The sequence below is a fragment of the Bubalus kerabau genome, chromosome 23, assembly GCF_029407905.1.
Source record: "Bubalus kerabau isolate K-KA32 ecotype Philippines breed swamp buffalo chromosome 23, PCC_UOA_SB_1v2, whole genome shotgun sequence".
NCBI classification, from domain to species: domain Eukaryota; kingdom Metazoa; phylum Chordata; class Mammalia; order Artiodactyla; family Bovidae; genus Bubalus; species Bubalus kerabau.
The window spans coordinates 14,755,998-14,782,683 of NC_073646.1; the positions used below are offsets into that span (position 1 = coordinate 14,755,998).

Here is a 26,686-nt window from a genome sequence, read left to right on the forward strand (position 1 = left end):
CCCAAAAGTTCCCTCATCTCCCCCTGAAGTTTCACTCTTCTCTCCACTCCTCACTGGCCCCAGACAACTGTGATCTGTTTTCTTTGCTGTCATTTTATCTTCTTAGAGTTTCATATAAATGGATCATACACTATGTAACTTCTTTTATGTCTGGATTTTGGCACTTAATTAGCATGCTTCTGAAATTCATCCATGTTGATATGTGTATCAGTAGTTATTTTCATTTACTGCTTAGTAACCCATGATTTGTTTATCCTACAATTTATTCATTCACCAAGGGAGGGGAATCTGGGCTGTTTTCAGGTAAGAACATTGCATCTCTTCAGCAGCCTAAGAGTTTCAGTTATTCTGCATTCTCACTAGTGTTTGGCACTGTATTATTTTATATTCTCCATTCTAACAGGTGTATAGTAGTAGCTCATTGTGGTTTTACTTTGCATTTCTCTAATGACTAATGATGTTAAGCATTTTTTTCGGCACTTATACATTCATATATTTCTTTGGTGAAGTGTCTACTCAAATCTCTTGTTCACTCTAAACACGGTATTATTTATATCTGTAATACTGAATTATAAAAACTTGTATATTTTGGATAGAGTCCTTTGCCAGGAAAATGTTTTGCCACTATTTTCTCCTAGTCTGTTACTTGCCTTTCCATTTTTTTAAACATGTTTTTTTGGATAGCAAAAGCTTTTTTTTCCCCCTTAATTAAATTATAGCTGATTTACAGTGTTGTGTTAGTTTCAGGTATTGTTCAGGCGCTAAGTCATGTCCGACTCTTTTGTGACCCTATGGACTGAAGCCCGCCAGGTTCCTCTGTCCATGGGATTTTCCAGGCAAGAATACTGGAGTGGGTTGCCATTTCCTTCTCCAGGGGATCTTTCTGACCCAGGGATCAAACCTGTCTCCTGCTTGGCATTCTTTGCCACTCAGCCACCTGACAGCAAAGTCATTCTTTTTCAGATTCTTCCATTAAGGTTATTACAAGATATTGAATATAGCTCCCTGGGCAGCAAAGCTTTTACTTTTTGATAAAGCCCAATTATGGTTCTGCCTTTTGTGTCCCTAGAAATCTGTCCTCAGTCAAGGTCATAAAGACTATGTTCTTCTAGAAATTTTACTGCTTTGGCTTTTATGTTCAGGCTTATGAACTATTTACAATTAACATCTGCATGTAGAGTGTGGTAAAGATTGAGGTTCAAGTTTTCCTATTTGATATCCAATTGTTCCAAAACCACTGATGGAAAAAGACTATCCTTTTCCTTTTCAATTACCTTTGGCATCTTTGTTAAAAAAAAAAAACTAAGTGACCATATTTCTATGGGTGAGTCTATTTCTGAACTCTATTTTCTTCGGTTAAGCTCACACTGTCTTATCTGCACCTGTATAGTAACTCTAAAAGTCAGACAAAGTAGGTCTTCCAGTGCTGTTCTTTTTCACAATGATTTTCATCATCTTAGACCATTTTATGTCCATATAAATTTTAGAATCAGCTTATCCATTTCTATCAGCAAGGAGATCCAACTGGTCCATCCTAAAGGAAATCAGTCTTGAATATTCATTGGAAGGACTGATGCTGAAGCTGAAACTCCAATACTTTGGCCACCTGATGTGAAGAGCTGACTCATTTGAAAAGACTCTGATGCTGGGAAATATTGAAGGTGGGAGGAGAAGGAGACAACAGAGGATGAGATGGTTGGATGGCATCACTAACTCAATGGACATGAGTTTGAGTAAGCTCCAGGAGTTGGTGATGGACAGGGAAGCCTGGCATACTGCAGTTCATGGGGTCGCAAAGAGTTAGACATGACTGAGCGACTGAACTGAATTGATCCATTTCTATAAGAAATTGGAAGTCTGCTACGGTTTTGATATGGATTGAGCTGAATATATAGATTAATTTGATAGATAATATCAAGTCATTCAACCCATGTTTATGGCACACTGTTCTATTTATTTGGGTCTTCTTCAATTTCTCTCAGCAACATTTTGTAGTTTTCAGTGTATATATCTTGCATTATTTTGTTACTTTTATCCATGAAGGGTTTTTTGATGCTATTATGAATGGCCTTTAAAATTCAATTTCATAGCAAATGAAGCAACTGACAAACAACTAATCTCGAGAATATACAAGCAACTCCTACAGCTCAACTCCAGAAAAATAAATGACCCAATCAAAAAATGGGCCAAAGAACTAAATAGACATTTCTCCAAAGAAGACATAAAGATGGCTAACAAACACATGAAAAGATGCTCAACATCACTCATTATCAGAGAAATGCAAATCAAAACCACTATGAGGTACCATTTCACGCCAGTCAGAATGGCTGCAATCCAAAAGTCTACAAGTAATAAATGCTGGAGAGGGTGTGGAGAAAAGGGAACCCTCTTACACTGTTGGTGGGAATGCAAACTAGTGCAGCCACTATGGAGAACAGTGTGGAGATTCCTTAAAAAACTGGAAATAGACATGCCTTATGATCCAGCAATCCCACTGCTGGGCATACACACTGAGAAAACCAGAAGGGAAAGAGACACGAGTACCCCAATGTTCATCGCAGCACTGTCTATAATAGCCAGGACATGGAAGCAACCTAGATGTCCATCAGCAGATGAATGGTTAAGAAAGCTGTGGTACATATACACAATGGAGTATTATTCAGCCATTAAAAAGAATACATTTGAATCAGTTCTAATGAGGTGGATGAAACTGGAGCCTATTATACAGAGTGAAGTAAGCCAGAAAGAAAAACACCAATACAGTATACTAACGCATATATATGGAATTTAGAAAGATGGTAACAATAACTCTGTGTACGAGACAGCAAAAGAGACAGTGATGTATAGAACAGTCTTATGGACTCTGTGGGAGAGGGAGAGGGTGGGAAGATTTGGGAGAATGGCATTGAAACATGTAAATATCATGTATGAAATGAGTTGCCAGTCCAGGTTCGATGCACGATACTGGATGCTTGGGGCTGGTGCACTGGGACAACCCAGAGGGATGGAATGGGGAGGGAGGAGGGAGGAGGGTTCAGGATGGGGAACACATGTATACCTGTGGCGGATTCATTTTGATATTTGGCAAATCTAATACAGTTATGTAAAGTTTAAAAATAAAATAAAATTAAAAAAAAAAAAAAAAAATAAAATTCAATTTCAATTGTTCATTGCAACCTTGATAGATTTGCTTATTAGTTCCAATGGCTGTTCTTCGTGGTTTCCTTAGGACTTTCTATCTTACAATCATGCCATCTATAAATAAAGACAGTTTATTTCTCCTCTCTAATCTGTCATGTAACTATTTTTGTCATGTCATGTATGTCATATAATTATTTTTCTTGCCTTACTGCACTGTCCAGAACGTGAAGTACAATGCTGAATAAAATTTGGTGAGCACAGCAGAAAGCGGTAGTTGACTTGCTATCTCAAATGTGGAGATTTAAGTGTGACATTTAAAAATTCAATTTAGAAAGGAAGCACATGATGGAGTAGAAAAGCACTTACATCCTAAATGAAAAAGTATATACACACAAACAAGAACTCCCAAAACAAACCAACATTTTACTATTATAATTCTCACCATGGTACCATCTACCTCACATTCTTAGGACTGGATCTCTCTAAGGCTAAGTACCAATCTTCTTTTTTTTTTCCAATCCTCTATCTTGTATGTTCAAAATGGAAGATTCAGGTTCATGACACCTACCAGCATTTGCAACCAGAAGCAAGGGCAGTTTTCCTCGTTCTATGTCATCTTTAATCAGTTTCTCCAGGAAGGCAACATCCTGGGATTGAAAGAAACGACAGAAACGTGAGGCAACCAGCATAAAAGCTGAACAAGGAAAAATGGCAACTTCTGAATGAAGCAGGTACTCTCACAATTTATCAGTTCTTTTGTACACAATTTTCCTTTTTATCCCTCTAATTATAGATGAGAAAACAAAATCATTTTACTTGAAGATTAACTAGAAAACTCAGTTAAATGAAATTAAAGTTAGAAACTACATACACAAAACCAACATTTCTCTACTTTAAAACATTTACGATTTTAAAAATTCTCTTAAACTGGCCACTTGCCACTACAAAAACAGCCAAAAATGTATCTCTAATGTTATGCCAACAAAGGTCCGTCTAGTCAAACCTATGGTTTTTCCAGTAGTCATGTATGGATATGAGAGTTGGACCATGAAGAAAGCTGAGTGCCGAAGAATTGATGCTTTTGAACTGTGTTGCTGGAAAAGCCTTTTTTTTTGCAACTCTTTGCCCCCCTTCCCCGCCTACAACTGTTTATTTTCTTTCCTGCAGTCTTGGTTGCAGCACGCGGTGTTTTTTTTTTTTTGCTGCAGCATAGGGATCTAGTTCCCTGACCAGGGATTGAACCCAGGCCACCTGCATTGGAAACATCAGTCTTAGCCACTGGACCACCAGGGAAGTCCCCTAGGGAAGACTCTTGAGAGTCCCTTGGACTGCAAGGAGATCAAATCAGTCCATCCTACAGGAAATCAGTCCTGAATATTCATTGGAAGGGCTGATGCTGAAGCTGAGACTCCAATACTTTGGCCACCTGATGCAAAGAACTGACTCACTGGAAAAGACCCTGATGCTGGGAAAGATTGAAGGTGGGAGAAGGGAATGACAGAGGATGAGGTGGATGAGGCACCACCGACTCAATGAACATGAGTTTGAGCAGGCTTCGGGAGTTGGTGATGAACAGGGAAGCCTGGCGTGCTGCAGTCCATGCAGTTACAAAGCATAGGACACAACTACGACTGAGTGACTGAACTGAACTGAATGTTATTCAGTGATGTATCTAAACCAGAAAACCTAACTACCTTGAAAAAGAAATGCAGAATCCTAAACCCATCCCTTCTGCTTCTGACTTCAGTATGGAAAGCCTTACCACCTGTATGTCTGAAAATAAGCAGAATCCAGTCCCAAGGATTATGATAAACAACCTTACTTTCAAAATCTGCCCATTCATAAATCCAGGTAACAGTGACAACCATTTGAAAGAATGGTTTAGAAGGAATTTCTGATGGTTAATTGAACTCCATGTTTCTACTTAAAGCAGGTGATACAGTGATTATAAGACTCTTTAAGAGCCAGGTGCCGCTCACCTTTCTGCCAGTCACCCTGTGTGGACATTCAAACCTGGAAGCATGTACTAGGCAATGGGAAGATCTAAGCAATCCATGAAAATGGTAATAATTATCTGGAGCCCAGCGAACAGAGCCACGATTGAAAGGAAGACACAGTTTCAAAACACAATTCTTTCTTATTTTATAAACTTATCATCAGAGCTTACCACTATATTTTACCATTATAAACTTTACCATCAGAGCTTACCATCTGATGCTGGGATCCAAACACAGTGTTACAGGGCACTCGACACAAGCAGGGAAAGGGCAAGCCAAGCTGTGGGAAGAAACATGCAACTTCACAAGAAGGACCTCTGTCTCCATCCCCTTACATCCCCAAAAGAATGTGGTTCTAAGTCACAATTATTCTTTTAAAACAATCCCTCCCTTAGGAACACTTAATATTATAAATATATAGATGTTAAAGTATATCTAGAGAGTCAAGCCAAAAAAATCATGTGGTGGAGGAGGGTGGGGTGGTAAATTTCCAGGAGCTGTCTTCTAAGAGCATACAGACAATGTAAAATTTTCTAAATGAGTCAATTGAATGAGTAACTATCAACTCATCTTCTAAATGAGTACCTAATCTTTGCTGTATTTTAGAATATGCCAAAAAAACAAAAAACTTTTCCAAATGGAGAAACAAGCTGAGCCTTTAGCATTTTGGGGGGTAATTTAGGATCTCCCCTCTAAGGATTAGTGGTAAATAACACTGCCTAAAGGTATTCAAAGAAAAAACGTATTTATGGGCCCACCCATTCCTAAAAAACAATAAATATGGACCAACAGATGTACATATCTCAAGAGAAATGAAGTCAGTGTTATAAAGACAGTAATTGTCAAATAAATTTTATATTCTTCATTTTTAGCTTCCAAATCCTTAAGGAGATTATGTTTTAGGAATTTTTTAACATTTGAGCATATTGCTCTATATAACTAAGACTTGTAAGCCTTTATAGACCAAAAATTTAATGAGCATTTTATTCACATTTTTTTTCCTGTAAAGAATCTTTGCTCTAAATTATGAAAGTGAAACCCAAGTAAAACACATGATAAATAATTACAGAAATTAAAAGTGAAAATGTCGTCTCATTCCCCCCACCCCTCAGACCCCCCAATTAAGCCACAATCTGTCACTGTTGGGCTTCCCTGATGGCTCAGACAGGAAAGAATCTGCCTGCAATGCAGGAGACCCAGGTTCAATCTCTGGGCTGGGATGATCCCCTGGAGAAGGGAATGGCAATCCACTCCAGTATCCTTGCCTGGAGAATCCCATGGACAGAGGAGCCTGGCGGGCTACAGTCCATAGAGTCACAGAGTTGGACACAACTGAGTGACTAACATTACCCCTGTTAATAGGTTAGTATAGAACTTTCCAGATATTTTCTAGGCAAAAATATAATGTATTTATATATATGTATTTTTCCAGGTATAAAAAAATATGCACATTAGCATGTACATACTTTTAAAACATGAGCGGCTGCCACCTGCCTTTCCCACTTTTCCTCACACATTTTTTTGAAGACTCGATTGCTGTCCCAAGATAGCTCTGAGCCCCTAAGAGCCTGGCTCACAGCAAGTATTCAATAAGTAATCTGTTTCATGTTTCTACAGAGGTATTATAAAATTCCTCATTTTGTATATCTTTAAGAAGAGGGCACGATTTCTTTTTTTTTTTTTTTTTGATGTGAAAACGGGTAAAAATACTCTGTATTGCCGACCTGATTTAGTCCACTTAGGTTAATATTTGTTGTTGCTGATTAGTCACCAAGTCGTGTCTAACTCTTTTTCAACCCCATGGACTATACCCCGTCAGGCTCCTCTGTTGATGGGATTCTCCAGGCAAGAATACTGCAGTGGGTTGCCATGCCCTCCTCCAGAGAAGAGGAGAACACAATTTCTTGCCACCAGTGACCAAGGTTCAGAATCAACTCAACTCCCGAGATTCCCCTATGTAACTTCCTGGGGACTTCTCCATCTTACAGAAGACAATCCCTCCAATTCTATGGGTTTTGCTTTAAAATGTTCTTGGCCAAGAGGCTTAACAAGTTCTTGACTCAAGGTAGCACCCTAATCAAGCTTTCATAAACTCCAAAAAAGGGTAATGCTCTTTGATCTAATAATTCTAGACTGGCTCTGAAAATCCATCTGAGGAATACAACTCAAAGTATAGAAAAAGCTTTATGCACAAAGATGTTCATAACAGCACTATACAAAGAGAATTTCCAAAAAATGGTCATAAAAAGCCAAAGAATACAAACACTCTAACTGCCCAAAAAGAAAAAACAAAAAATTGAAATACTATACACTCACTTGAAGGAATATCATGAAGGCATTAAAAATATACTTTACTTTGAAGAACTGATAAAACATGATACGCGCCTGTTACAACAGTAAGTGAAAAAAGCCATGTATAGCCATGTAAAAACACACATGCCCCCTGACTGATCCAAGTCTGAAAAGAAATAAAGTAAAATGTTGACTGTGGTTGCCTTTGGGCAACTAAAAAAGACATATACATCTCTCTAAATTTATTAATACACATTTACATATAAAAATGATAAAAGCATGTAAGAAAATCATCTTTCTTTTCACTCGAAAAAAAAGCGGCTAAAGAAATAGGTCAACACACTTGAAAAACTTCTAGGACAGAATAAAGCATCGTTTCTTTAAACGCTCGCCCTTATGCCACATTACCTGATTACAGAGGTACTGGCCCAGGCCAGGCCTAGCAGCAGCACTTAGATAGATCACAGGCTTCCTGTTGTATAACACGTTGAACCCATCCACTACGAAGTCTTCATAACGGGAATGGATGGCAAGCCTACAGATCTTTGCGAGTCCTTCTCTTTCTTCTTCGTGGAAATAAGCACAGCCATTTTCATACCTGTTAAGAGACACTCACATGTCAGTATGTTCTTACCTCTGATTTTATAAGTCCCAGTCTTATAACCATGGAAGTAAATCTTTTCTCAACCTAGAAACTGTCACCCAGATCAGTCAAAGGAGATAGGAATCACCCTCGTCTCAGGAGGGCTGAAAACTCACGGCAGCTGGAGGTTATAAAGAACAAAGGCAATGACCCTTCATCCACGCTGAGCTCCTGCAAGATAGGAACTAAGAAAACCAGTAGGAAATAGGAATGCCTCAGATATAAAAAGGCTGAAGATCATGGATTAGCTTACTTCACCAGAAAATCAGCACTGGATAATGTAGGCATGGTTTTTAGTAGTGTCAGCCCTAAAACGTCCAAAGTAAGTAAAACTGTCAATAACGCTAGTCAGGCTAAGTTTTGCTTTTGCTATTATCTGCTTGGAAACTTTTATTCTTCTCCATCTCTAAAGAGAAAGAGAGAGAATTACCATTACAGGTGTTGGATTGTTATTAGAAGAAAATTTCTCCTTTGCCACACAGGCAAACTCATACTCTGCCAGGCCAAGCGCCTTTCCACCATCTGAAAATCAGTCTCCCAAGTTATTAAACGTTCCAATGTTAGGTAAACATTCCTTTTCCATAAAAGTAACAGCATAAATAAACACAAAATACCACTGGTCTCGTATCTTCTACTGACTCCTTACTCTGCTAGAATTCCTTAATAATGACTATTTACCACTGTATAAAGCAAATTTAAATTTCCCAACACATACTCATCTTCCTCATGACAGCATTTCCTTTCTACTAAAACACAGCTAATACTTTAAATAAAAATACTCGAATCCAGGGACCTCCCTGGTGGTCCAGTAGTTCAGACTGGGGGCATGGGTTCAATCCTGGCTTGAGGAACTAAGATCCAGCATGCCACACAGCATGGCAAAAAAGAGAGAAAAACTCCCCCAAACTTGCCTCCATTTCACTGCTACATCTTCTATCAACAGGTGCCAACCAGGAATCTTCTTTCTCTTTCCATATTTTTATTTTTTTTAAATCATGGAAGTATGATAACACATTTACAGGAGACTTAGAAAACACAGAGCAAAGTTACATATAGTTCTACTATATATGGTAACAAATAAGAAACTGTGGACATTATTCAACAGTACAGGCTCATGTTCTCAGCTCTTCACACGTATTAATTCATTGGTTCATTTAATCCTCACAACAATGTCATCAAATGGATATTAAGGCTATCTCCATTGCACAGATAGGGAAACTGAGGCATGCAATGTTTAAGTAACTCTTCCGAAAGGAAAGGGAAGAGGCAGATCTGAATCTAGGTAGCACAGCTCCAAAAAAGAGACTTCTCACAGTCTATATCCAACTCATAAATGTCTTTACCGGAAACTAAAAACTTATTACCTGAAAATTCTGCAGAGCCATAAGGTAGTGTCTGAAAGTATCCTAGTAGTAAGTTTTCTCAGCTTCTCCTTATCCAGAGTTGAAATGTAAGCTCCCAGACTATGCCCCAGCAAAGATATATGACCTTGTTCTCCAATATTCTGAATTCTGTTAATCAAAAATATTAGATTTAAAAAAAGGTATTAGTCTAAGCATAAATAAATAAAACTTAGAGACACAGTATTCCACAAAAATTTCTGTCACATTTGAAATGCACTTAATGGCCTAGCAGGCAGAAATTGAGACAAATTTAGAAAATACAATGTGTAATAAGGTATTAATAGCTTAGGGGGAAATTTTCCTTCTGAATTCAAGTCCTAGGAGATGAATATCCTTTTTATTGAATACCAACTAAATACACAAACTGTTTTTAAATAATTTTCTCCAAATAAGTTTTTTAAATTAAATACTGGCTGTAAGAACTATAGAGAGTAGAGCTGAGATAAAATGTGCAGAAAACAATTTAAGAATCAATAGATGAAGATCAATTCCCGGCATTAAACAGCTATTTATAACAGTTCAGCAAATTCAAGGGGAACTAGGTATTGCTTTGCATACAATTAAAGTGGATAGACTAATTTCCCTTATAAAAAATAAATGTAATAATGAAAATGACAAAGAATCAACAGGATTCTGGGCAGAGACAGTTCCTAGAAAAGGAAATATAAATGGGTCTTAAAACATACAAAAAAGACACTTAACCTGATTTCTTAAGAAAAATGCAAACTAAAACTATGCTGAAATATCATTTCTTACCTATCAGACTGGCAACAATCCTTAAGTTTGCTAATACCCTTGTAGGCAAGCGTGTGGGGGAAAAGGTCCTCTCAAATACAGAGTGGGAATGTGAATAGGCACAAGTCCATGAAGGGAAATTTGGCAATATCTGTCACATTTATAAATACACAAACTTATTCAGTCTAGCAATCTCACTTCTAGGACTTCAATCTCCAGAAACACTACTTTGAGGAAATAACATATGTACAAAGTTACTAGCTGCAGGAATGTCTGTAAGGGTAAAACATGAATGAGAGACTAGTTAAATAAAATATGGCTCATGCATTAAGACTGTGTGCATTTTCGGTCATATCCAACTCTTTGCGACCCCAAGGACCATAGCCCACCAGGCTCCTCTGTCCATGGGATTTTCCAGGCAAGACTACTGGAGTAGGTTTCCACTTTCTCCTGCAGGGGATCTTCCCGACCCAGGGATCAAACCCACGTATCCTGCACTGCAGGTGGATTCTTTACTGCTGAGCTACCAGGGAAGGCCCAGAGCAACATTGCTGCCAAGTCGCTTCAGTCGTGTCTGACTCTGTGCGACCCCATGGACTGCAGCCCACCAGGCTCCTCTGCCCATGGGATTTTCCAGGCAAGAGTACTGGAGTGGGGTGCCATTGCCTTCTCCCAGAGCAACATTAAACAGCTCTTAAAGGAGAAAGGGCCTTGTGTACTGCTATTCCAGGAACTTCAAGACATAAATGAAAAAAGCAAGACACAGAACAACGTGCAGAGTATTTAGGTCCTGGAAGCAGTAAGCATAAACATCTGGCTTGGGTGTACGTATACATGAAGTATCTCTGAAGAATACACAAGAAACTGGCAACTTATCTCTAGGAAGCAGAAAAGCTAGGGAGGGAGAGGTAAGAAGGAATACTGCCTTTGCATATATACCTTTTCTATCTTTTGAAATCTGAACCAGAAGAATGCATTACTTATTCTAAAAAACACTGTATTTAAAACACTTAAAGAGAAAATAAAACTAGATAAATTGCTTGATAGATGCATAAATGGAATTAAGATAAACAGATGATTCACAGATGGTGTGGCTTGCCACCAATGAATTCAGCTGCAGTACTTCTCAGCAATCAAAAGCTCAGGAACAGAAACAGCCAGAAACAGAAGCACACAGCAGTTACCCTCTGGCCCCTGCGCCAGCCCCTCCCTAAGACACAAGACCATAAAAATGACAAGGTTTTAGTAAATGATTTCCTTTTACAAAATACATTATCTAAAACACGTCAACGTCTCCCTGAAGGAAGTGAATGTTGCTGTAAGTTTATATACAATCTGGAATGAAATAAGGCTTATTATTGCAGCAACTTGTATGAATGTAATCAGTATCAAACCCAAGAACACATGCACTTTCAAAGAGAAGCTGCCAAGCGTTCTCCATTACCGGGTGCTCTGGGGCTGCTCGTCTTCATCTCCGTGCATCAGATTCTGAACCAACTGGAGGATGCTCACCATGTCCTGTCCGCTGCGGGACAGAAAAGCAGCTGATAGACGGGGAACAGCACACACCACCCCCTCCCCTCACCACAGTCTCCCACTATTTCTCTTGTCCAAACTAGCTTTGATGTCTTTCTGATACAACAGAAATAATGTGTTTTGCGATACAGTATACACCATCTTCTTTTTTAAAAATAAACCCTAAGTTATCAACTGAATTCTGAATATAACCATACATATATTAAAGTATTAGTTGCTTAGTTGTGTCTGACTCTTTGCAATCCCATGGACTGCAGCCCGCCAGGCTCCTTTGTCCATGGAATTCTCCAGGCAGGAATCCTGGAGTGGGTAGCCATTCCCTTCTTCAGGAGATCTTCCCAACCCAGGGATTGAACCTGGGTCTACTGCACTGCAGGCAGATTCTTGATCATCTGAGCCACCACGGAAGCTCCTTACTTGTGACTAATATTCTACCTGAATGTAAATTTAATTTTTAAAAATTTCACTAGCTTTAGCAGTATTTCTCTACCAGTTCATCTGAGTCTTGGAGACTACTTACTAAGCATATTATAAAGGTCAAAATAGTCCTTATAAGCTGCTGGAAGATCACAAAAGCAGCAAGAATACTCCAATACCACTGGGAGTATCTAAGTTTCCCTCCATGTGGGATTCTTGTCTGTTTGTTCTTACAGAGTTAAACATGAAATGCAGGCATCGCTTATTACCACCTCTTCCCCAAACTGGAGCAACTGGAGATTTGCTTAGAGTATAAACAGACTTACTTCTGTCCAAGATACGTTTTTAAATGCTCGTTACATGAGGAGGTGGAAACATATGAGAAGAATGTGAGTGGTGCAGTCGTTAGCAATGACAAGGTGACTTGCAAAACATGTGATGTCAAAATGCTACCACTCTATTAATGAGAAGGTGACATAAAAAGTTCTTCCTTTTGAAAGACAATGTCCCCAAACCCATCTTCCTCAAGGTGCTGACCTTCACATGTGAGGGACTCTGGTCCTTAGACTTTATGTGGAGATGAAGCCAGGTGGTCTTCAGGAAACCCTATGTTACAGAGCTGTGAGGACGTCATTAGTCCATGAAAAGCACTGAACTCTGCGCCTGGGAAGTGGGATCTCGGGTGCGGCCATCAGCATCATTAGTGTGAGCACCCTGGACTGGCGTCACTGATGCACTCCCACTCAGAATTACAGATGCTCCTGGCAGCATCTCTTCTAGGGAAACTTATGCAGGATGAGTAGAACCCTGTAATTCCCTTCAGCAGGCCTGGGTGAGGAGACTCAGAAGATCTGGTTCCTGTTCTCAGCTGGAAAATGAACCTCACTCACAAAGGACTTCCAGTCGGCACCCTCCATCCACTGGGATCCTTCCTCTGTTCTTTTGCAGCCCTGAACGTCTTTACGTTCAGGTCAAAGGACGACTTAAGGGAGTTGCACTGTTTACCTGTGCACAGTTTCCTGGTTATAAAAAAATAATAAGTTTGTCCGAAGGAAACTGGGCCAGGACTTACATTCCAAATTAAGCGCTAACATCCTGTACAAACTGTTGGCTGGACAACTACTTATTTTCCTGATATTTTCCCTGCTACTTCAAACCACAAACATTTGACAGATTTCCTTTAGCTGCCAAAAAATAAATCACTCTACTAATAAATGAGCTGATGCTTTCCTTTCATTTTCCTTTCCTTACTATATAATACAATGGTAAATCTTATCAAGTTAGAACAATTCTCACAATAAAGCTCAGTCTACCAAACAGATTGCTGGTTTCAAGGATGAAACAAGTATGGTAGTTGAGTTATATTATGAGTCTGTATATGCTTCTAAGAGGTTGTATTAAACTCTGAACGGGGAAGGGGGAGAAACAGTAGGTATAGCAGCATCACCAACCAGCCAACAGCATTTCACTTTTCTGATGTTACACTGCATAGAACTCTCAATTTGCTTTGTGTTCATTAAAATTGTAAATCAGTGATGGCAAAATCTTGGTTTAAAGAAAATGTACACCCCACGTAAAGGTGCTTATCTGTTGGGTTTTTTTAAACCTTTTATTTACTACTGGAGTACAGCTGATTAACAATGGTGTGATAACTTCAGGTGGACAGCAAAGGGGCTCAGCCATACATATACATGTATCCATTCTGCCCCAAACTCCCTTCCCATAACACTGAGCAGAAGTTCCCTGTGCTAAACAGTAGGAAAACGTGCTTCTCTTCCTTGCCACCTACCTGCCTTGCAGTGGCCCTGGAATATCCCCTGATAGGAGCTTCTTTCCATTTTCCTCCTCTGTTCTTCTAATTTAAAGGAAATAAAAAATTGTTATATTTCTAACATTGGAGCATGAACATGTGACAATGTTGCTCATAAGCTCTAGTAACTGATGTGGGATTTGAAACACACATTCCCCTACCCCCACCCCACCCCAGCCCCCCAGGCTGGGCTATAGTTTAATTTCAGGAAAAGAATACAAAAAAAATAATAATACTTCAACCCATTTCTTGTTTACTTAACGTACTATATGACCTGAATATACAGTAAGAAGCATTTCTAGAGTCAAGTTAATATATTAAGTAAATTTTAATAGGCCAAAGTGAAAATTTTAAGTCCTGCCTCTCAATTTCAAAATCCTTTAATGATAAAGCACCGTCCACTCAAGACAAACACCAATTTTAAAGTCAGCTGCAGCTAAGCATGACGTTCTGAGAGCAAGAGGTGTCTTCAACAGCAGGAAACCAGTGCCGCCAGTTTCGCAGCAGGTTGAGCACGTTTAATGGGGTCACGTCCGTTCCGCAGGCTCACCTCTGACTGTCCTCGAGCATCTTCATGGCCTCCTTCAAGTTTTTCCCCATTTCAGCTAGAGTAGGGTCTGCTATCTGGAAAAACATTTTTCAAAAGGTTAAATGTTAACAACCTTCTATTACTTCCACAACAGAGTTAATCAAGAAAAAAACTAAATTTTAAGTCCATTTTCTTCTGGATTTATGATAACATACTTGGGTTATGAAGCACATGCTTGATGTCAAAATTCCAACAGTACAAAAGTCCCAGCCCCCGGGAGGCCGCTCTTGGCACGTGCCTCTCCAAGCCTCCCTCTCCTCACACACGCTCCTCCACACTGCTTTTTTCCTGCTTTACAGTGAGCACGGTTCCACATCAGTAGGTCTGCTTCACTCTCTTTAGCGGTTACACCTTTTTGCATCTGATGGATGTATTACAGTTTAACAGTCCTGAATTAATGGACCTTTGGGGTTACTCGAGTTTTTCACTATTAGAAGAAAGTCCAGAGAAGTACAAATAGCATACTATTTGTTTTACGGCTGAAAAATGGGGCTTCCCTGGTGGCCCAGTGGTAAAAACCTGCTTGCAATGCAGGAGATGTGGGTTCGATCCCTGGGTTGGAAGATCCCCTGGAGAAGGAAATGGCAACCCATGCCAGTGTTTCTGCCAGGGAAAGCCCATAGACACAGGAGCCTGGAGGGCTATAGTCCACAGGGTCGCAAGGATCGGATACTGCTCAGCGACTAAACCACCACCACCAAGCTGAAAACTAGTCCCCCAAAAGATGTTCATATCCTAATCCCTAGAACTTGTGAATGTGTCCCTTCTGTGATGAAGTTGTGCAGATGTGATTCAACTGTGGTCATCCAGGCGAGCCCTAAGTGCAACAGCGTGAACCAACACGAGAGAACTGGAAGGAGACCACACGTAAACCCAGAGAGCAGGCGATGTGCTGCCAGAGCAGAGAGAGCTGAAGACGCTGCCCTTAAAGCTGGAGTGATGGCGCCACCAATAAAGGCAGGGTGGCTGGCAAGCAGCAAGCTGGGGCAAGAGAGCAAGGGGCACCCCAGGGCCTCTGGAGGAGTGCGCCCCGCCATCCCTTGATGTCAGTTCAACAACAATGATTTCAAACTCTGGCCTCCAGAACTGAGAGAGAATACATTTCTGTTGTTCCGAGCTACCCAGTTTGTATTAACAGGTTACAGCAATCACATGAAACGCTTACATTCAAGAATTTGCAAGTGCTTCTAAAACCTCCGGACACTTACACAAACTCGTAATAGTGACGTCTCCAAAGAATTTATCATTCATATCCTTTTGGATTTTAGTACCAAGTGTACATCTACCTCCCATCCAAAACATAGATGGAACTAAATTTTTAAAATTCTCACAGAATTAAAACATTCACTCTTTCTTCTTACATCTCCGTAACAATTTTTAGGGAGACAGCCTTGTTGCCATGAATCTCTATGTAGTATGAGTTGTTATAAACAATTATAGAAGCTCTCTTTTGTTCCCCTCTTAATCAAGTGTACTTCAAGTGTATTTATCTGCATTTTCTTCCTATTGTCTACTGTACCTAGTAATACTTCATCTTACGTAGATGTGCAATGAGTATTACCTTCAGTATTGCATTACCTCCTCAAAATTGTGTTCTTTTTCTTAAAGAAATGCTACTGTTTACCAGTGTGAGAATACCGGGGTGGGTAGTCATTCCCTTCTCCAGGGGTTTTTCCCAACCCACGGATCAAACCTGAGTCTCTCACATTGCAGGCGGATTCCTTACCATCTGAGGCACCAGGGAAGCCCCAGTATAAGTATCAGAAAATGTTAAATCAAGAAGGGACCTTAGGGGTCTAGTCTAGGAATCGCCAACCTGCATTCTTTTGAGCCTTAAGACTCTTGGGAAGAATTTAGGGAGAAGGGGCTCGGCAGCCACCTGGAGCTTCCAGCTCTGCTCCCCTTTAAGGAGATCAGCTCTGTTCTTAACAACAGGGTTTTGAGTCAAGTTTTCAAAAAAGGAAAAGTATAGCATGAAAGCCTCTGTTTCCAGTCTAACATTTTAATTACTTATAAAACTTACTCGTTTTTGCCTGCACTGCTCGGCAAGTGGGATCTTAGTTCCCCAACCAAGGACTGAACCAGTGCCCCTGCAGTGGACGTGCAGAGTCCTAACTACTTGAGCGCCAGGCCAGGGGAGTCCTGGTGTCATATTTCAGAGAGGGAACTAAGGCTTAGAGAGAAGGACAGTGACTTGCCTAGGCTCATGGAACTAATAAAGACGGAGAGCTGCCAGAACCCTGGTTTCCTGATCTGTTTCTGCCTCTATTACATCACACTGATTCTACAACAGGTTAGAAAAGAATCACATAGCCACATCTGACCTGATTTTTACAAAAGAGAAAAAGCACTTAAAAACAAAAGGCATTTCCAATAAAAATCACAATTTAAATGTAACCACAAGGTGGGTGACAGAGCAATCTAAAAGGGTCTCCTTGTTCTTCCTTAACAATTCTGAGTAGGAGGAGGAACAAGATAATGGTCAAGAGAAGTGATCTTGCTCCCCGGTCTGCTGGTCAAGGTCCTTACCACCCACATCTCCTGTGACACTCCAATCTTTGAGCATCTGGCCAAATGCAAAGACAAACAGTTTTCTTGATCAATCACTCTTCCCTGTTTCATGCTTATAACATCTGTCCTGTCTGAAATGTCCCTGTGCCTTTTATCTACCACTGCTGCTGTTAAGTCATTTCAGTCGTGTCCAACTCTGTGTGACCCCATAGACAGCAGCCCACCAGGCTCCCCCATCCCTGGGATTCTCCAGGCAAGAACACTGGAGTGGGTTGCCATTTCCTTCTCTAATGCATGAAAGTGTAAAGTGAAAAGTGAAAGTGAAGTCGCTCAGCCATGTCCGACTCTTAGCCACCCCATGGACTGCAGCCTACCAGGCTCCTCCGTCCATGGGATTTTCCAGGCAAGAGTATTGGAGTGGGGTGCCATTGCCTGATAACCACCTGTTAAATCAGGATCCACTACTTTCAAGAAACCCTTATGGATAAAATCACTTTCACTTTTTCACATTCCCTCTAATGATATCGATACCATTTTTTCCTAAATCAAACATCCGGACTCACTGCCTGACAAATGACTGTACTAATATTTATGGGGACAGCAGGATGAAAGGCTTGAACCTAAGGCCATTCTAATATGTAACTGCCCAATTTCTCACATCCCTCACTGTGAACTGTGTTCCAGGTGGTCTTCCCAGCACAGGTATTCTCAGCCATTCAGACTCCCACTGATTTTGCCTTCTCTTATAGGCCTCAAGGGCTTCCCTGGTGGCTCATTGGTAAAGAATCTGTCTGCAAGGCAGGAGATGCAGATTTTATCCTAGGGTTAGGAAGATCCCTAGGAGAAGGAAATGGCAACCCACTCCAGAATTCTTGCCTGGAGAATCCCATGGATAGAGGAGCCTGGAGGGCTAAAGTCCACGAGGTCACAAGAGTCAGACACAACTGAGTAGCTAAACAACAATAGGCCTAAAATGTCTAAAGTCAGCCTGAGTCTTGGATTGCCATATTGCCTCTGAAACCCGTCAGGAAGGCACAGCATACTGGATATCAACATATTGGCTCTAAGTTCAACACAGCTAACTTTTCCTATAAGATTGAACAGATTTTTCAGTTAAGAATAGACAAAGTAGTTGACTTAAGAAGCTGCTTCATATGAAAATACTTATTTTTAAACACCAGAGTCACATGTGATGATAAGACACCGACACTAAAAGAGGCAGGAGGGAAGTGCAGCTTCATATTTCCCCATCTGAGTCTCTCTCTCAAGAACACACACTCATTGAGTGGAAAGGCTGACATTTAAATTGTTCTTGCTCCTACTCTCTTTTAGGGAGTGAAGTGGGGGCAGGGGGTGGGGTAGCAGATGGGTAAGGAAAATAGCACGTTTAGTTAAATGTGAATAGAATGTGACTCCAATGCTATAGACCTGCATGGGCTTGTTCTGTTAAGAGGATAATCCAAAATTTTAAATGTTACCCAGCTGCAGGATATCGGGCCTTAAGTCAAAGAATGCTCTAAGAAAAATATTTATCAATTGGTTACTCAAAACTAAAAGCCATGCCTCCATACACTTCTACTGAGGACAGTGACTACTTTCTTCTTCCCATTTCCCAACCTCAATACCTGTTACAGGGCCAGACAAAGGACTTGTGTGATAAATGTTAATAAACAATAGCAGGGCAACAGCCAGACAAAACCAAAATGAGTGAAGAATTAAGTTGAATAAAGATGTCCATCATTCAGTATTTGGAAGAAGACTGTTTTACACTATTCAGGGAAGAAAAAAATAGTATTCTATGCCAGGTTCCTGGGGAAAATGTCATATTTTTCAACCCTTAGCACCTAACACAGGGTCTGGCGCAGAAAAAGGACTCAATGAGATTTGTGATCCTTAATTTACTGAGATCCCTCATTATTAACACTTACTGAATTGCTCTCTATATTCCGGGCATCATCTAATTAACACCTTTATATACACTGTTTTTGTTTATTCGCTAAGTCAGTTTGACTCTGTGACCCAATGAACTGCAGCACGCCAGGCTTTTGTGTACTTCACTACCTCCTAGAGTTTGCTTAAACTCATGTCCATTGAGTTGGTGATGTCATCCAACCATCTCATCCTCTGTTGTCCCCCTTTTCCTCCTGACCTCAGTCTTTCCCAGCATCAGGGTCTTTTCCAATGAGTCAGCTCTTCATATCAGGTGGCCAAAGTATTGGAGCTTCAGCATCAGTCCTTCCAATGAATATTCAGAGTTGATTTCCTTTCGGATTGACTAGTTTGATATCCTTGCTGTCCAAGGGACTCTCAAGAGTCTTCACCACCACCACAGTTCAGAAGCGTCAATTCTTCAGCACTCAGTCTTCTTTATGGTCCACATATGGTCCTGACATCCATATATGACTATTAGGAAAACCATTTATCATTGACTATACGGACCTTCATTAGCAAAGGGATGTCTTTGCTTTTCAATATGCTGTCTAAGTTTGTCATAGGTTTCCTTCCAAGGAGCAAGCATCTTTTAATTTCATGGCTGAAGTTACCATATGCAGTGATTTTGGAGCCCAAGAAATTAAAATCTGTCACTGCTTCCATTTCTTCTCCATCGATTTGCCATGAAGTGATTACATACTTTACTTCCTAGCAAACTCAAAGTTACAGAGTTAGCAGGCTACAGAGCCAGAATTTAAAACAAGGTCCGAGGATTTCCCTGGCACTCCAGTGGTTAAGACCCCAAGCTTTCGATGCAGGAGGTGCAGATTTGATCCCTGGTCAGAGAACTAAGATCCCATATGCCTTGAGGTGTGGCCAAAACAAAAATTTTTTTAAAATATAACAAGGTCTGAATTACTCTAGAACCAGTGCTCTTAACCACTAGGCAATACTGCCCCTCAATTTCATCAAATAAGAAAACAAAGCAACTTGCACTTTGAAAAAGCTCTTGTCTCAAAATCATAATTAGAGTTAAGTAAGGTCTCATTTTAAACGTAATCCTTGTTTGATTGATGTTTTCACTTAGATAAATGTTAGTTTATCAGAAGACTCTCCCTATGGGTAAAATTTCTAATCTACAACAGCCTCAACTAGATGATCATAAACTTATTACCCAAACCAGAGCATACTTAAGAGTCAAGGCAGTACTATTAATAATTAAGCCAGGACAGCAGGTACAAACTGGGACAGTCCTGGGCAAACCAGGATGTACAGTTACCCCAGCCTTCACTACACTATTTACTTCCCATCTTAAATCAGTATTCCACCTAGTAAAGGCCAGGCCAATGTTTGCCGTGCCGGCTGTTCATGAGTTACAAGGTAAAACCAAAGACAACATACAATTCAAAAGCAGCGCACTGCAGTGCAGGTACTCCCCATGGCACTCTTCTCAATGCTCAAGATCGCACAGTATTGTTACGAGACATCTTTTCCTACCTATAAACAATATATTTTCCCTCATTTAAATCTTGAGTACAGGGGCCTGATTAAAAATTGGGGGCCAACTAGAAACAATTCCTGAAAAAAAGCCCCTTTATTAACAAAAAAAGCAACAGAGTCTAACCACCCCCCCCTTTTTTTTTTAACACAAAGGGGCTGCTTCCTCCAAAACTTTATTACGTAGATGAACTTACTGGACAAGATAGGGATATCTTTGACTCTAAGACAGAGTTCAGGATGAAGGAGGTTAGTAGGCAAGAAGACACTTGAGGTTTTTTAGACTCCTTATTGTTGCTGTTCAGTCGCTCAGTCATGTCCAACTCTTTGCGACCCCATGGGCTGCAGCATGCCAGGCTTCCCTGTCCTTAACTCTTTCAAACTCATGACCATCAAATCAGTGATGCCAGCCAACCATCTCATCCTCCATCATCCCCTTCTCTTCCTGCCTTCAATCTTATCTAACCATCAGGGTTTTTTCCAATGAGTCAGCTCTTCACATCAGGTAGCCAAATTATTGGAGCTTCAGCATCAGTACTTCCACAGAATATTCAGGGTTGATTTCCCTTAGGCTTGACTGGTTTATCTCCTTGCTGTCCAAGGGACTCTCAAGAGTCTTAGGGTGGCAGTGGTGGTTCAGTCGCTAAGTCGTGTCCAACTCTTGCGACCCCACAGACTGTAGCCCGCCAGGCTCCTCTGTCCATGGGGATTCTCCAGGCAAGAATACTGGAGTGGGTTGCCATTTCCTTCTCCAGGGCAAGAGTCTTATACAGCACCACAATTCAAAAGAACCAGTTCTTTGGGGCTCAGCTTTCTTTACAGTCCAACTCTCATATCCATACGTGAAAGTGAAGTCTCTCAGTCCTGTCCAACTCTTTGCGACCCATGGACAATCTAATCATCCCTTTTGAAGTCAGTTGGCGTTTAGTCTGCTTCCTTTCCATCATCTTTTCTGCGGTCTTGAAGCAAGCCAACCCAGGCTGAACATGAATGTGGTGTTTCAAGATGCTTTTCTAGGAAAGGGCCCTGGGGCCAACATGCACTTCTGCGTTGGATTCCTAGGGTCTCCACTCAACTGGTGTCCTTCAGCCCTCAAGAGGCTTGAAGCAATTATACTGTTTAAAAACAGAGCCCAAATGTGCAACAAAGCATATACAGAGTGTGTATATCCACTGGTTCACTTTCTAATTACAAAACCACCACATGTACACTATTGAAAATTCAGAATCCGTTATTAAACTGTTACCCATTAGACTGCAAATTTGTAAATTATATTTCAGCTACGGCTGATTCTGTGTAATGAAGTGGATTCCATATTTTTGCTTCAATTATGTCTAACAGAGATGCATGGCATGGCTTAATGCAATTTCAAAGCTCCTAAGGAGAACCATTTAATTGCTCATGTGGTAACTGTCAGAGAACCAGACAGCTCATTTTGTAAAACAAGCCCTGCCATTCATTCTTTTATAAGCATTTTTTAACAATGACTTTTATACTGGTGGATTTCCATCACTCTCAGTGTGGGATATTAAAATAGTCTGCCACTATCAAAAGAAGAAATAGTATATATGTAATGTTAAAATATCACTAAAATTCTCACAACTTAAATGTTAGAGGGAAAAAAAATTGAAAGTCAAATGCAAGATAAAATAGTAAAGGAGGTCTGTAAGTAACTCTCAACTTTTCAAAGTTGTAGGAAACCAAATTTATTTGGAAGATAAATTATTTGAATTAACAGGGAAAAAAATACTTATTTTTGCCTCTGGCTAGAATTATATCAACTCAGTTATGAGGTAATACTCCTATTATTTGGAATATGTTATATTTTTCATTTTATTCTATTTCATTTTTCTGAAAAACTGCTGGTCATGATCTGCTAAATTGATCTGACATCTCATATATAGGATGTAACCTGCAGTTTAGGGGATGGGGACTCACACCATTTTAATGGATGTCACTGAAAATTCATATCTGGTAATTAGTAACAGAATAAACAATCATTTGTTAATAGACAAATTTTATTAACTGAGAAGTTGTTTGTAATAACCTTTCAAAAATGGACACTAGAGCAGAAGAAGAATAAAATCCCAGGGCCAAAGATTTGGGAACCACTGCTCTCCAGGGCTTCCCTGATGGCTCAGAAGTTAAAGAATCTGCCTGCAATGTGGGAGACATGGGTTCGATCCCTGGGTTGGGAAGATCCACTGGAGGAGGGCATGGCAACCCACTCCAGTATTATTGCCTGGAGAATCCCCATGGATAGAGGAGCTTGGTGGGCTACACTCCATGGAGTTGCAAAGAGTCAGACATAACTGAGCAACTAAGCACAGCACAGCTCTACATAAAATTTTTTCAGCTTTCAAGGTGCTTAATTGAGGCCTTGAACACATTTTGTTCAATTAAACCAGCCCACCAAAGTGTGACCCAAAATTATATTATTCACTTTCACATGAAGGACAGAAATAAAGGACAGAAATGATATGGACTTAACAGAAGCAGAAGAATACACAGAAGAACTATACAAAGATCTTAACGACCCAGATAACCATGATGGTGTGATCACTCACCTAGAGCCAGATATCCTGGCGTCCGAAGTCAAGTGGGCCTTAGAAAGCATCACTACGAACAAAGCTAGTAGAGGTGACGGAATTCCAGCTGAGCTATTTCAAATCCTAAAAGATGATGCTGTGAAAGTGCTGCACTCAATATGCCAGCAAATTTGGAAAACTCAGCAATGGCCACAGGGCTTAAATGTCAGTTTTCATTCCAATCCCAAAGAAAAGCAATGTCAAAGAATGTTTAAACTACTGCACAACTGCACTCATCTCACATGCTAACAAAGTAATGCTCAAAATTCTCCAAGCCAGGCTTCAACAGTATGTGAACCATGAACTTCCAGATGTTCAAGCTGGATTTAGAAAGGCAGAGGAACCAGAGATCAAATTGCCAACATCTGCTGGATCACTGAAAAAGTGAGAGAGTTCCAGAAAAACATCTATTTTGCCTTACTGACTATGCCAAAGCCTTTGACTGTGTGGATCACAACAAACTGTGGAAAATTCTGAAAGAGATGGGAATACCAGATCACCTGACCTGCCTCCTGAGAAATCCGTATGCAAGTCAATAAGCAACAGTTAGAACTGGACATGGAACAACAGACTGGTTCCAAATCAGGAAAGGAGTACGTCAAGGCTGTATATCGTCACCCTGTTTATTTAACTTATATGCAGAGTACATCATGCGAAATGCCAGGCTAGATGAAGCACAAGCTGGAATCAAGATTTCCAGGAAAAATATCAATAACCTCAGATATGCAGATGACACCACCATTATGGCAGAAAGCAAAGAAGTAAAGAGCCTCTTAATGAAAGTGAAAGAGAAGAGTGAAAAAGTTGGCTTAAAACTCAACATTCAGAAAAGTAAGGTCATGACATGTGGTCCCATCATGGCAAACAGATGGGGAAACAGTGGAAACAGTGACAGACTTTATTTTCTTGGGTTCCAAAATCACTGCAGATGGTTGACTGCAGCCATGAAATTAAAAGATGCCTGCTCCTTGAAAGAAACACTATGACCAATCTAGATGGCATATTAAAAAGCAGAGACATTACTTTGCCGACAAAGGTCCACCTAGTTAAAGTTATGGTTTTTCCTGTAGTCATGTTTGGATGTGAGAGTTGGACTGTAAAGAAGGCTGGGCACCGAAGAATTGATGCTTTTGAACTGTGTTAGAGGAGACTCTTGAGAGTCTCTTGGACTGCAAGGAGATCCAACCAGTCCATCCATCAGAAATTAGTACTGAATATTCATTGGAAGGACTGATGCTCAAGTTGAAACTCCAATACTTTGTCCACCTGATGTGAAGAACTGACTCATTTGAAAAGACGCTGATGCTGGGAAAGACTGAAGGCAGGAGGAGAAGGGGATGACAGAAGATAAGATGGTTGGATGGCATCACCAACTCAATGGACATGATGAGTAAGCTCTGGGAGTTGGTGATGGACAGGGTGGCCTGGCGTGCTGCAGTCCACGGGGTTGCAAAAATCAGACATGACTGCATGACTGAACTGAACTGATGTGACTATACACAACTGCCAAAACTCAAACTGTGTGTTTTTAGTGCATATAAATTGTTCCTTAATTTTTAAAAAAGGAGGGCAAATTGAATGAGTTGACTGAAAAGAAATATTCAGCAAATAACAATACAAGTGGTGACAAAGTTCACAAATGGTGTATGAATAATGGCTATTTTATAAATGCAGACCGAAACCTTCAACATTTGCATTAGACACTTTAGTGACTTTTTTAAGTCACTACACAGACATTACCACAACTAAGTCAAGCGTGGTGGTGGTGGTGTAGTCCCTCAGTCATGTCCAACTCTTGCAATCCCACGGACTGTAGCCTGCCAAGCTCCTCTGTCCATGAAATTCTCCAGGCAAGAATACTGGAGTGGATACTCAATCCCTTCTCCAGGGGATCTTCTTGACCCAGGGATCAAACCTGGGTCTCGTGCATTGCAGGCTGATTCTTTACTGCTGAGCCACCAGGGAAACCCAAATCTACTATATTTCAATTAAAAACAAACAAATCACTACCTTTCTTCACTACTCTTCCTCAAGGCAATCAGATAAAGCTCTGAATTAATGTTTTTAACATTCCACCTACTCTTCAGCTTTCCACAGCTTTCTAAGCAGGTTTAATTCTGGATAGTGATAATCATGCAAGTATCAACTCTCCAAACACCATATATTTTCCTCCCAGGTGAAAACATAAGAGATAAACATAAAGAATGCCTGCTGTCTAGCACTAAACAAGTACCCCAAATACTACACATCTCTGAGAAGCAGAGTTTCTCAGCAGCAGCAGCTGCTCCACGAACACAGCTGTTCCTTACGGGTTAACCATGAGAGATGACAGGGACCCTCCAAGAGGACAGAGCCCCTTGCAAACCTGACTTTCTCACTGGGGCCTCAGTTTCTACATTTCTAAATACTTTTATGTAGTGCCAACAGAAAAGAATTTAATTAAGAACCAGGTACTTTCATCTGTTTGTCTTTTAAAAATTGGACACTCTTGGAAAATCTTTTCTTTTTAACTATCACAGACTCTATGCCTGAGTGTGTGAGAACATGAAGACATCCTGTACTTACTGGCTCATTAAGCAAAATACTTTAGTTGAAAAGGGATATACAAATGTTGCATAAGGTGTTAGTATGTAACCTTACAAATCCCTCAAGAAAAGAGGCAGAAAAGAACAGATAGAAAAAAGAAGGGGGCAAAAATACACAAATAAGAGGGAAAAAATCTGGTATCAGTAGGGATGAAATACAGTGACACCAGATCAAATCTGGCATCAACAGATGTATGCACAAGGAAAAAGGGCCATCAATTCACTGCCATAAGATACATGCTGGGCAGGCTTCCCTCGTGGTTCAATGGTAAAGAATCTCCCAGCTAATGCAGAAGACACCGGTTTGATTCCTGGTCTGGGAAGATCCCACATGCCACAGAGCGACTAAGCCCGTGAGCCACTGCTGAAGCCTGTGCGCCAAGGGCCCGTGCTCTGCAACAACAGAAGCCACTGGGTAAGAAGCCCGCACAGAACAGCTAGAGAGCAGCCCCCTATCGGCGCAACTAGAGAAAAGTCCGCTCAGCAAGAAGACCCAGCACAGCCAAAAATAAATACATAACTAAATTAAAAAAAATTTTTTTTAAGATACATGCTGGGAAGACCAGGGATCCAAAAATTTCAAAAACTGTATTCCAAGAGACTACTACTTCTGGAGAATCAATTCACTTAGACATTTTATCATGAGTGCCAATAACTACAAGGAAGGAAAAATACCACAACAAGCAAGCTCTAGTTCTAAAAAGTTTACTAGTTGGAATCACACAGAATCACATACTTAACTCTGGAACAAACAAGAAAACCGCCTGAAGAAAAGCATGCTACAGTCACCTGAAAAAATAAGTCACTGAGACATGCTTCTTTAAGACAGTGTTTCCTAGGACTTGGTGGGGGGATCACTTCAGAAAGATAAAGATATCCATTGCCCTTATCAATACAATTACTTCCAAAACTGAATTGGAATTAGGCAGATTTAATGTTGTCAACCTTATCTTACTAAGAATTCTCAGGAAAGGAAACCATCAATTCTTGAAACCTCTATGTATCTTTAG

General features: G+C 40.4%; 1 protein-coding gene across 1 annotated transcript in view; it reads right to left on the reverse strand.

Annotated features, from left to right (window-relative positions):
* Positions 1–26,686, reverse strand: part of PDXDC1 (pyridoxal dependent decarboxylase domain containing 1) — a 55,699-nt gene that overhangs the window by 22,994 nt on the left and 6,019 nt on the right. The window contains exons 2-8 of the mRNA XM_055562606.1: positions 14,525–14,598; positions 13,954–14,019; positions 11,656–11,736; positions 9,438–9,584; positions 7,839–8,028; positions 5,350–5,418; positions 3,710–3,788 (exon numbers count right to left, since the gene is read on the reverse strand). Coding sequence (XP_055418581.1) covers positions 3,710–3,788; positions 5,350–5,418; positions 7,839–8,028; positions 9,438–9,584; positions 11,656–11,736; positions 13,954–14,019; positions 14,525–14,598 — 706 coding nt within the window. The remainder of the gene's footprint in view (positions 1–3,709; positions 3,789–5,349; positions 5,419–7,838; positions 8,029–9,437; positions 9,585–11,655; positions 11,737–13,953; positions 14,020–14,524; positions 14,599–26,686) is intronic.